The 11,361-nt window shown below is 39.1% G+C and overlaps 1 protein-coding gene across 1 annotated transcript in view; it reads left to right on the top strand.

The window, feature by feature from the left end:
- Nucleotides 1–10,949, top strand: part of LOC121660378 (F-box DNA helicase 1-like) — a gene marked incomplete at its 5' end in the record, with an annotated part of 11,595 nt that extends 646 nt beyond the window's left edge. Inside the window, 9 exons of the mRNA XM_042019728.1 lie at nucleotides 414–582; nucleotides 1,301–1,529; nucleotides 2,318–2,405; nucleotides 2,970–3,056; nucleotides 3,313–3,449; nucleotides 5,129–5,228; nucleotides 7,912–8,033; nucleotides 9,484–9,559; nucleotides 10,714–10,949. Of these exons, the coding sequence (XP_041875662.1) occupies nucleotides 414–582; nucleotides 1,301–1,529; nucleotides 2,318–2,405; nucleotides 2,970–3,056; nucleotides 3,313–3,449; nucleotides 5,129–5,228; nucleotides 7,912–8,033; nucleotides 9,484–9,559; nucleotides 10,714–10,934 (1,229 nt within the window). The remainder of the gene's footprint in view (nucleotides 1–413; nucleotides 583–1,300; nucleotides 1,530–2,317; nucleotides 2,406–2,969; nucleotides 3,057–3,312; nucleotides 3,450–5,128; nucleotides 5,229–7,911; nucleotides 8,034–9,483; nucleotides 9,560–10,713) is intronic.
- Nucleotides 10,950–11,361: the final 412 nt, after the last annotated feature.

The raw sequence follows: 11,361 nt of genomic DNA, 5'->3' as shown, positions 1-11,361 counted from the left end.
CATTCCTGAAGGACTGAGCCCATGGCAAAGGGATCCAGGCTGGAGCAGGCAGTTCCTAAAGCTGTGCCAGGATAGGTTTAGGTTGGATGTTATAAAAATTCCATCCTGGAAAGGCTTATCCAACCCTGGCACGCTGCCCGGGGCAGGGATGGAGTCCCCATTCCTGGAGGGATTTAAAAACCCTGTGGATGTGGCACTGGGGGACATGGATGCCCTTGGAACTGCTGGAGAATGGTTGGGCTTGACCTTAAAGAACTTTTCCTACCTAAATAATTCCATGATTCTCTGAAATCGGGGGTGAAGTGGAATAGTGGAGTTTGGACAGCAGGAGAGGGAGGTTGAAAAGAATAATTTCTGGAATCATTCATTCCTGACTCTGGGTATTTTATTCCTTATTTTCCTCTCCTCTCCAGGCACAGGGAAAACCTCGACCTTGGTCAAGTACGCGGAGAAATTCCCGGAGCTGAAATTCCTTTACGTGGCTTTCAACAAAGCTGTGGCAGAGAAGGGGAAAAATGTTTTTCCAAGGAATGTCACGTGCAAGACATTCCACTCCTTGGCATTCGGAAGCATTGGGAGACAGTGAGTGGGGAATTCTTTGTGGAAGCAGGGAAAGGACAAGGAAAAGGAAATGGTTTTGAAGGAAACCTTTGGGATCTGAGGCAGCAGAAATAATGGGAAATTTGTTATTTGTGGTTTCCAAATGGATGCAGTTGGATGCTCCGGGGATTTGAGCATCCATGGGAGCCTGGGGAATCCCTCCTTGCCCTGCTCTTGCTGACACAGACCCTGTTGCTGTTTTGGGGGCAGCTCAAAGCCAAGGAGCTCCTCAGAGGGAGATGGAAATCCACTGGGAATGAGATTTTCCTGCTTCCCATTTCCGCTGGAGCGGCACAACCACTCCAGGCTCTGCTTTTCCTGAGCAGAGGAATCAATTTCCTTATCCTGAGTTGTTTTAATGATCCAATTTCTGTCCATTGGAGCTGGGGATAGGAAGGAAAACGAGCCATGACCTGGAAAAAGAGAGGAATAAAAGAGGGAAATCCCATTCCCTGGCTCTGCAAACAGTCTGGAATTCCAGGGATGAGCTCAATTTTCCATCTCTAAAATATCTAAAATCAACCAATTCCTGCTTCCACCAGGACAAATCTGTGCAGGTTGGAAAGATATTCCATTCTAGGAATAATGAGGATGGATTGGGATATAAATTGGAGCTTTCTCCAGGGATAGTGCACCAAAAAAAAAAGGGATTCCTGTGTGTTTTAACATCTCTTTTATCTTTTTATCACCTCTGGCACAGCTACAAAGACAAAGGCAAGCTGAACTTCTCCAAGATGTCCGCTTTCTCCATCAGCTTCCTCCTCCGGAACCGTAAGGAGCAATCCCTGTTTGTGAGAGGGAAAACCGTGTCCCAGACTCTGGAAAACTTCTTTTCCTCCTCGGATGAGGAGATCTGTGAGGAGCACACGCCCGTGTGGTTCAAAAACACTCACGGGCGAATGCAGCTTATGAGCCAACAGGAAAAGCAAGTGAGTTTAGGGGATGCAGCCTCTGGAATTGTCCAAGGTTGGATGGGGCTTGGAGCACCCTGGGATAGTGGAAAATGTCCCTGCTCATGGCAGGGGGTGGCACTGGATGGCATTTGAGGTCTCTTCCCACCCAAAGCATTCCATGATTTTATTGAACAATCCATGTTCAGCCCCCCCTCCCAAAATGTTTCACAGGGATCTTCCCATGTTTCAGTGAAATTCGGGAAGAAGGGCTGGGATTGGGGAAAACTTCAGCCAGAGAAAGGGTTGGGGGAAATCCTGAGCTCTGCAAGAAAGCAGAGGTTGGAAACGACATTCCAAAGAAGTTGGGAGGAAGAATCAAAGATTGGGAGGAAGATGATGCTGTTTGGGAAAAAAGGGATAATCCCAGTTTTCCCTAAGGGATATTTCCAGCCAACCTCCTCACCAAATCCTCGTGGATCCCAGGAGCTCCTTGGGATGGGAAAAAAGTGTCTGGGGCTTTTTGGGGAATGGCTTCCTGCTGCCAAAGGGCAGGGATAGATGGAATATGGGGAAGGAATTGCTGGCTGGGAGGGTGGGGAGGGGCTGGAATGGAATTCCCAGAGCAGCTGGGGCTGCCCCTGGATCCCTGGAATGTCCAAGGCCAGGCTGGACACTGGGGCTGGAGCAGCCTGGCACAGTGGGAGGTGTCCCTGCCCAGGCAGGAGGTGGCACTGGAGGGGCTCTGAGCTCCCTTCCCACCCAAACCATTCCATTTTACGGATTGATCCCTAATTTATCCCAATCCTTGTGTTTTCCCAATTCAGATCAATGTGGAAGAGGCCAAAGAGATTTGGCGCAACATGAAGAAGCTGGATGGAGACGCAGAGAAGAGATACAAGATGACTTGTGATGGTAAAAGAGATGGCAAATCCCTTGGGATAAAGGGCTGGAGTGGAAAAATCAACAGATTCATGCTTCCTGCTTCTGGCTGAGCATCCAGAAAGAGAAAATCCCTTTTTTCCTGCCACTGGCTCACCAGGGAATATCCCTCTGGCTCAATTTTTCATCTATAAAATCCATTAAATGAACAAATTTTCTTCCCACCAGGACAAAAATGTGCAGATTTTCAGGATATTCTGGTTTTTTTGTGGCTAAAACTTGGGCCCAAAAGTTGGAAGTTGCTTCCAGCGCATCCTTTCCTCTGGATAGTGCCAGAGATAACTAGGAAAAACCTTTTTCTGGGAATTTTTGGGGGCATTAACAAGTTTGGAGTCATCAAATTTGAGATTGCAAAGGGAGACAGAGATTTTTTTGCAACCCCTTCCAAATGTCCTGGAAATTCCAAGCAGGAAGTAGGGCCAGAAATGGTACCAAACAACCGGAAAAAAAAGGAAGAAAGGGATTTGTTTGAAAGATCCTGGTGGTTTATGCCGAGGGAATTCCCCTCTCCCTGAAATTCCTGATTTTTTCCCTCAGGATATTTGAAGCTTTGGCAGCTCAGCAAGCCCCAGCTCTCAGGGTACGATGCCATTTTTGTGGATGAAGCCCAGGATTGCACTCCAGGTGAGTTTTTCCAGGAGCTGCAACTCCAATCCCACTTCCAGAGGGGATTTCCATGTGCTCAGGGATGTGGGAGAAGCGTCTGAACTTAAATACTTGGAATTTCAATAAATTTACCCCTCAGGTTTTACCATTTTACCTGAGCTTTCCCTTGGGTTTGGAGCAGGTTCCTCCCTCACGATCCCAACCGAGCTTTTCCTTCGTCAGCCCTGAGTTTGGAGCAGGTTCTTCCCTCACCATCCCATGTTTTTCCCTGCAGCCATCGTGGATATTGTGCAGTCCCAAAAATGTGGGAAAATCCTGGTGGGAGACCCTCACCAGCAGATTTACACCTTCCGAGGGGCCGTCAACACCCTTTACGCGCTGCCTCACACCCACGTGTACTACCTGACCCAGGTGAGGGCATGGTTTTCCATGGATACAGCCCAAATCCAGTGGGAAGGCTTTAACAGGCACACTTCCTGCAGTTTGGCACCCTGCAGGGTTTGCTTTTCCCTGGATTGCTGGAGAATCCAGCACTTGGGGGCCTTTAGTAGAGTGATCCCATCCCGTGGCTGGAAAAGTGGGAGCTGGGATAGAGACCTTGTTTCAGGGAGATCCTTTCTTTTGAGGAGATTGTACCTGGAATGCTGGATCCAGCTGTGGGATCCAACAGCAGCAGGACCTGGAACTGCTGGAGCAAATCCAGAGGAATCCATGGAGCTGCTCCCAGGGCTGGAGCCCCTCTACTCTGGAGCCAGGCTGGGAGAGCTGGGAATGTTCACCTGGAGGGGAGAAGGATCCAGGGAGAGCTTCCAGCACATTCCAGGGCCTAAAGGGGCTCCAGGAGAGCTGCAGAGGGACTGGGGCCAAGGCCTGGAGGGCCAGGAGCCAGGGAATGGCTTCCCAGTGCCAGAGGGCAGGGCTGGATGGGAGATTGGGAATTGGGAATTGCTGGCTGGGAGGGTGGGCAGGGGCTGGAATGGAATTCCCAGAGCAGCTGGGGCTGCCCCTGGATCCCTGGAATGTCCAAGGCCAGGCTGGACATTGGGGCTTGGAGCAGCCTGGGACAGTGGGAGGTGTCCCTGCCCGTGGCCAGGATTTCTAGGAATATTTTGAGGGGTTTTGGTGCTCATTCCAAGAGAAAAGTTCTCCAGAAGATTTTAAGAATGACCAGGATTTCCAGGAATATTTTGAGGGGGATTTTGATGCTCTTTTCAAAAGAAAAATTGTCCAGGAATGGACAATGGGTGGGAATGGCATAATTTGGGTTTAAGGGTGAATAATATTTCTAGGAATATTTTTGAAGGATTTTGGTGCTTTTTCCATGAAAAAGTTGTCCAAAAGATTGATGAGAATCCTATCATTTCACTTGAAGAATGCCTGGGATTTCTAGGAATACTTTTTAGGGAATTTGTTGCTCTTTCCAAGAGAAAAATTGTCCAGGAAGTTGGTGGGAATTGTATCATTTGGATTTAAGGACGACCAGGATTTCCAGGAATACTTTTGGGGGAATTTGTTGCTCTTTCCAAGAGAAAGGATGTGTTGAAAGTTGGTGGGAATTGTGTGATTTTGGTGTAAGAATGACCAGGATTTCCTGGAATATTTTTAGGGGAATTTGTTACTCTTTGCAAGAGCAAAGTTTCCAGAAGATTTTAAGAATGACCAAGATTTCCTGGAATATTTTGGGGGATTTTGATGCTTTTTCCAGGAGAAAAATTCTCCTGAAGGTTGCTGGGAATTGCATAATTTGGATTTAAGAATGACCAGGATTTCCTGGAATATTTTGGGGGATTTTGGTGCTCTTTCCAAGAGAAAGTTGGTGGGAATTGTGTGATTTTGGTCTAAGTATGACCAGGATTTCCTGGAATATTTTGAGTGGGATTTTGGCACTTTTTCCAAGAGCAAAATTTCCAGAAGATTTTAAGAACGACCAGGATTTCCTGGAATATTTGGGGGGATTTTGATGCTTTTTCCACGAGAAAAGCTGTCCAGAAGCTCGGTGGGAATGCCGTCATTCCATACAGAGCAATACTTTGAGAGGTTCCAGCAGTTCCCTGTGCTTTTCCTGCTGATGCCGGGATTTTTCCGTGCAGAGTTTCCGCTTTGGCCCCGAAATCGCCTACGTGGGAGCCGCGATCCTGGATGTGTGCAAAGGGATCCGCAATAAAACCTTGGTGGGAGGAAACCAAAAGGGTGAGGTGGGATTGGGAACGGGGGAGAGATTCCCGAAGAATTGGGGTGGTTTGGGATCTGAATCGGGATGGATTCATTTGCTCACTCTAAATAATAAGATAATGATAAATATTAAAGGGTGATGAAATTGATACAATTTAACGGTTTGAATTTTATTTAGATTTTATTTAGATTTTATTTAAATTTTATTTAGATTCTATTTAGATTATATTTAAATTTTGTTTAGATTTTATTTAGATCTTACTTAAGTTCTATTTCGATCTTATTTAAATTTTATTTCGATTTTATTTAAATTTTATTTAGATCTTATTTAAATTCTATTTAGATCTTATTTAAATTTTATTTCGATTTTATTTAAATTTTATTTAGATTTCACTTAAAATTAATAAATTTTATTTAAATTTTATTTAGATTCTATTTAGATTATATTTAAATTTTATTTAGATTTTATTTAGATCTTACTTAAATTTTATTTAGATCTTATTTAAATTTTATTTAGATTTTATTTAGATTTCACTTAAAATTTCTTTAGATTTTATTTAAATCTTATTTAGATTCTATTTAGATTTTATTTAAAATTTATTTAAATTTTATTTAAAATTTATTTAGATTTTATTTAAAATTATTTAGATTTCATTTAAATGTATTTAATTTTAATGTTAATTTAATTTAACTTTAATTTGAATTTCATTTAGATTTCATTTAAAATTTATTTAAATTTAATTTAAATTTAATTTTAAAAGTATTTAAATTTAATTTAATTTAATTTAAAATGTATTTTAAATTTATTTAAATTTAATTTAAAAATTATTTAAATTTAATTTGAAATTAATTTAAATTTAAAATATGGTTGAAAATAAATATTGAATTAATTTTCTAACATTAAATTAAAAATGTAGATATTAAATTCGTTAAAAATGTAAATATTAACGTAATAATGAAATTCATTCAAATGTAAGTATTAAAGTCATAAAAATGTCAATATTAAATGAAAAATGAAATATAAAACTATAAAATAAAAGTATCGTAAAATAGAAAAATAATTTCCTAAAATTAAATAAATAATAAAATATAAACAATAAAATAATAAAAGAGAAAAAATAAAATAAATATTAAAATATTAATAATATTAATAAATACCAATCGTTACGTTGATACTGTTTCATTTAAAAGTTCAGTTTTATGATTAAATTTACTTTAAAAGTCAAAACTTGAACTAAATTTCTGAAATTAAATAAATAATATTAATAATAAATATTGATCAGTAATTAAATTCAGAGTTTAAGTTTGAAATTTAAATTTAAAATTTAATTTACGTTTAAAGTTTGAAACAAATTAGTTAAATTTATAAAACTGAATAAATAATATTATGAATTAAACTAATAACAAATAAATTAAGAAAATTAATCTAAAAATGTCAATTTAACATTAAATTTCGGTTTATATTTATAAAAATGTTATTAAATTAATAAAATTTAATAGTAATAAGTAATAATAAATATAAAGAGTAAATAAATTAAGAGAATTCGTTTAGAAATTTAAAGTTAACATTAAAGGCTAAAACTGTAAAAGAATTATTAGATTTGTAACTAAATAATGATGCTAATGATAAATATTAATACATATTAACAATTAATTGAAGTAAGGAAATTAATTTTAAAATGTAAACTTAAGTTTAGGATTAAAAGATCAATTGAATTTTTAAAACTAAGTAACAATATTAAAGATAAATATTAATAATACATGTTAACAAATCAAGAAAGTTTAAGAGTTCAAATTAAAGTTTAAGATTCAGTCATTAAATTTATTAAACTAAATTGATAATAAATGTTAATAAATACTGCTGATAAAGATGAGTCAGGAATTAATTAAATTAAGAAGATTAAAAAATAAATTTAGAAGGAAATTTAAGTTTCAAATGTAGAAACTTTAAATGCATAAAGCTAAATTAATGAGGACTATTAGTAATAAATATTAACAATTGAATTAAGAAAATTAGCTTAAGAATTAAAATTAAGGTTTAAAATTAAATAATGGAATGAAATCAATTTGAATATTGATAATAAATATTAATAATAAATACTATTGATAAATATTAGTCAGGAATTAATTAAATTTTAAAACTTTACATTTAAAAATTAAATTGAAAGTGAAATTTAGGTTTAAAATATAAAAACTTTAGCTGTATAAAACTAAATTAATAAGGACTATCAGTAATAAATATTAACAATTAAACTAAGAAAATTAGCTTAAGAATTGAAATTAAAGTTTCAAATTGAACAATTAAATTTATAAAACGAAATCGATAATAAGTATTGATAATAAATGTTAACAATAAATACTGCTGCTCAAGATGAGCCAAGAATTCATTAAATGAAGAACCTTTACATTAAAAAGTTTAAATTAAAGTGAAATTCCAGTTCCAAAGGTAAAATCTTTCCGTGCCTGAAAGGGGAATTATTAATAAACATGAATTAACGGCTTAATTAAATTAATAATACTTAACAAGTGAATTCTTTGATTAATCCAATTCACTTCCCAGTGACTATTAGTCATAAAGAATTAAAAAACGAAGCAGTCAATCAATCGATCGATCGATCGATCGATCATCCTGATGGATGGGGGCGTTGGGACGGAATTCTTGCTGGGAATGGCCGCGGATAACCGGGAATTGCCGCTGCAGGAGACGTGAGGGGAGGCCGCGCCGGGAGGATGGCCGTGCTGTCCCGGAGCAACTGGAACGTGTTTGAGGACGCCGTGGAATTCACCGGGAGAGACCCCCCGGCCAAAATCCACGTCATTGGGGTGAGGGGAGGCAGCCAGCAGGGCTTCCCAGTCCGGCTCCAAGGATTTCAGTCAACATTCCAGGAAAAAGCAGGAATTTCTTGTGCCCAGGGATGCCCTTATTCTCCAAGCTGTGCAGGCCTCATCCCATTTTTAGGCTGCTTTGTCCCGTTTTTATGAGGAGTGGAGCAGGGAAAGAGGGATGGATGGGTGGAAGAAGTAATTCCAAGGATTTAAATGAACATTCCAGGAAAAAGCAGGAATTTTTTGTGCCCAGGGATGCCCTTATTCTCCAAGCTGTGCAGGCCTCATCCCATTTTTAGGCTGCTTTGTCCCGTTTTTATGAGGAGTGGAGCAGGGAAAGAGGGATGGATGGGTGGAAGAAGTAATTCCAAGGATTTAAATGAACATTCCAGGAAAAAGCAGGAATTTTTTGTGCCCAGGGATGATATCTGGAGCTGTTACTCTCCAACCTGACCAGGCCTCATCCCATTTTTAAACTTCTTTGTCCTGTTTTTATGAGGAATGGAGCAGGGAAAGAGGGATGGATGGGTGGAAGAAGTAATTCCAAGGATTTAAATGAACATTCCAGGAAAAAGCAGGAATTTCTTGTGGTCTTGGAAGTTGTTTGGAGTTGTTACTCTCCAACCTGAGCAGGCCTCATCCCATTTTTAGGCTTCTTTGTCCCGTTTTTATGAGGAATGGAGCAGGGAAAGAGGGATGGATGGCTGGAAGAAGTAATTCCAAGGATTTCAGGCAGCTCTGGCTGCCTTTGGCACAGCATTCCTGCATTATGGGAATAAAAATCATCTGGAATTGCAGGCTGGGTGGAAAAATAGGGAAAGAACAACCATTTTCCATGTTCTCTTGAGAGGCAACAAAACTGGTGGAAGCTGGAGAGCTTGGAGCCTGATTTTGGGAATTTCACCAGGCTTGGAGCCTGATTTTGGGAATTCTGTCAGGTTTGGAGCCTGATTTGGGGAATTTCACCAGGCTTGGAGCCTGATTTTGGGAATTCTATCAGGTTTGGAGCCTGATTTGGGGAATTTCACCAGGTTTGGAGCCTGATTTTGGGAATTCTATCAGGTTTGGAGCCTGATTTGGGGAATTTCACCAGGCTTGGAGCCTGATTTAGGGAATTTTAGGCTGATATTTCAAATTCTCCATCCTTTTCCCAGCCAAATTCCAATTCAAGGAGGGTTTGAACTGCTCAGGACTGAGAATCTTTGGCAGTTTGGAATAAATCGAATTGAAAATACAATAGACTCAATTATTACTATTGTTACTATTATTAATAATAATAATAAAATTAATAATATTCTTTTAAATGTCGACAATATTATAATTATTATTAATAATGTGTTTCTTGATTGTTGTTGATTCTTTATTATTTATGATTAGTAATAGAATTATTTTAATAATAATAATAATAATAATAATAATAATAATAATAATTTTGTCTGTGTTTTAGGGATTGGCAAGATTTGGCCTAAGCAGAATTTATGACATTTGGAAGCTCAGCCAACCTGCAGATGTCAGGCAGAACTGTGAGTATTTCCTTCTCCTTCTTTTTCCTGGGATTTTTTTGGTTTTGCTGGAAATTAAAGCCCTTTTTGATGGTTAATTTTGTATTTCCTCATTCATTTTTTGGCCAAAATGTGATTTTTTTTAATGGTTTTATAACAGGCTGGGCTATTTTAGCTGCTTAATTCCAGAATTCCCAAAATTTGGGGATTGTCAGGCACCTTTTCCCAGCTTTCCACTGTGACTCCTTCTTTTCAGTGGGAGTAAACCCAGAATTTGGGATTTTTTCCCTCTGTTTTTGAATTTTAGATCATTTTGGATTTATCTTAGGCTTTGCCTGGATTGTTTTGGTTGTAAAGCTCCCTTTTTAAAATTTCCTTTAAAATATGGAATAAAATTCAGGATAAAAAGTCAGGGAAAAAAATCAGGAACAAAATTCTGGATAAAATTCAGGGAAAAAATTAAGGAAAAAAATCAGGAGGAAAAAAATTCAGGAGAAAAAAATTCAGGGAAAAAAATTCAGGATAAAATTCAGGGAAAAAAAATTAAGGAAAAAATTCAGGAGAAAAAAAATTAAGGAAAAAATTCAGGATAAAATTAAGGAAAAAATTCAGGAAAAAAATTCAGGAAAAAATTCAGGAGAAAAAATTCAGGGAAAAAATTCAGGATAAAATTCAGGAAAAACCATCAGGATAAAAATTCAGGGAAGAGAATTCAGGACCAAAATTCAGGATAAAAGTCAGGAAAAAAGAATTCAGGATAAAATTCAGGAAAAAAATAAGGAAAAAAAATCAGGATAAAATTCAGGAAAAAAGTTCAGGATAAAAATTCAGGAAAAAAAAAATCAGGATAAAAATTCAGGAAAAAAAATCAGGAATAAAATTCAGGAAAAAAAATTCAGGATAAAAATTCAGGGTAAAAATTCAGGATAAAAATCCCTCCTTTAAAATCCAGCAGCAGCAGACGAATCTTTTATGGAGAAAACAAAGAATTCACCAATTTACCCCAAATAATTGATTACATGGATGTTATTCCCAATTTTTCGTGAGGCGAACTTCCAGGAAAATTCCTTTGGCAGCCGGAAAACAAAAGGGAGCTTAACGCAGGCTGGAAGAATCTTCATTAAACCTTTCATTAAAAACGAAAAGATATCAAATCAACTCATCCTCCCTTCCAGCAAACCTCGTGATTAACGATTCCTTCATCAAGAAATGGGAAGAAACCGAGGGATTCATCGGGCTGAAGGAATACGCGGAGCACGTCGACGACAGAGAGCTGCAGCTGAAGATTTCCATCGTGGAGAAACACAGGGAACGGATCCCGGAGCTGGTGCAGAGGATTCAGGGAAGCCACGTGTCCCGGGAATCGCTGGCAGGTGGGCGCACGTTGTGTCCCTGAGCCAGGAGCCCAAGTGGAGCTGTTGGCCAGCCCTGCTCCGGCTGGGAATCCTCCTGATCCTGCAGAACGGCTGCGGCCGGGCTGAGTTGGGTTTTTAGGGAGGAAGGAGGTGGAATCCATGGAGCTTTTGGGATTGGAGCTGCTCTGCTCTGGAGCCGGGCTGGGAGAGCTGGGAATGTTCCCCTGGAGAAGGGAAGGATCCAGGGAGAGCTGAGAGCCCCTTGCAGGGCCTAAAGGGGCTCCAGGAGAGCTGCAGAGGGACTGGGGCCAAGGCATGGAGGGCCAGGAGCCAGGGAATGGCTTCCCAGTGCCAGAGGGCAGGGCTGGGTGGGAGATTGGGAATTGGGAATTGCTGGCTGGGAGGGTGGGCAGGGGCTGGGATGGAATTCCCAGAGCAGCTGGGGCTGCCCCTGGATCCCTGGCAGTG

This window comes from Corvus kubaryi, unplaced genomic scaffold, assembly GCF_017639235.1.
Source record: "Corvus kubaryi isolate FWS band 111438036 unplaced genomic scaffold, C.kubaryi_AGA036_p1.0 34399, whole genome shotgun sequence".
In the NCBI taxonomy this organism is placed as follows: Eukaryota; Metazoa; Chordata; class Aves; order Passeriformes; family Corvidae; genus Corvus; species Corvus kubaryi.
The sequence above is the reverse complement of the archived record's forward strand: the minus strand, read 5'-3'. Positions and strand labels throughout refer to the sequence as shown.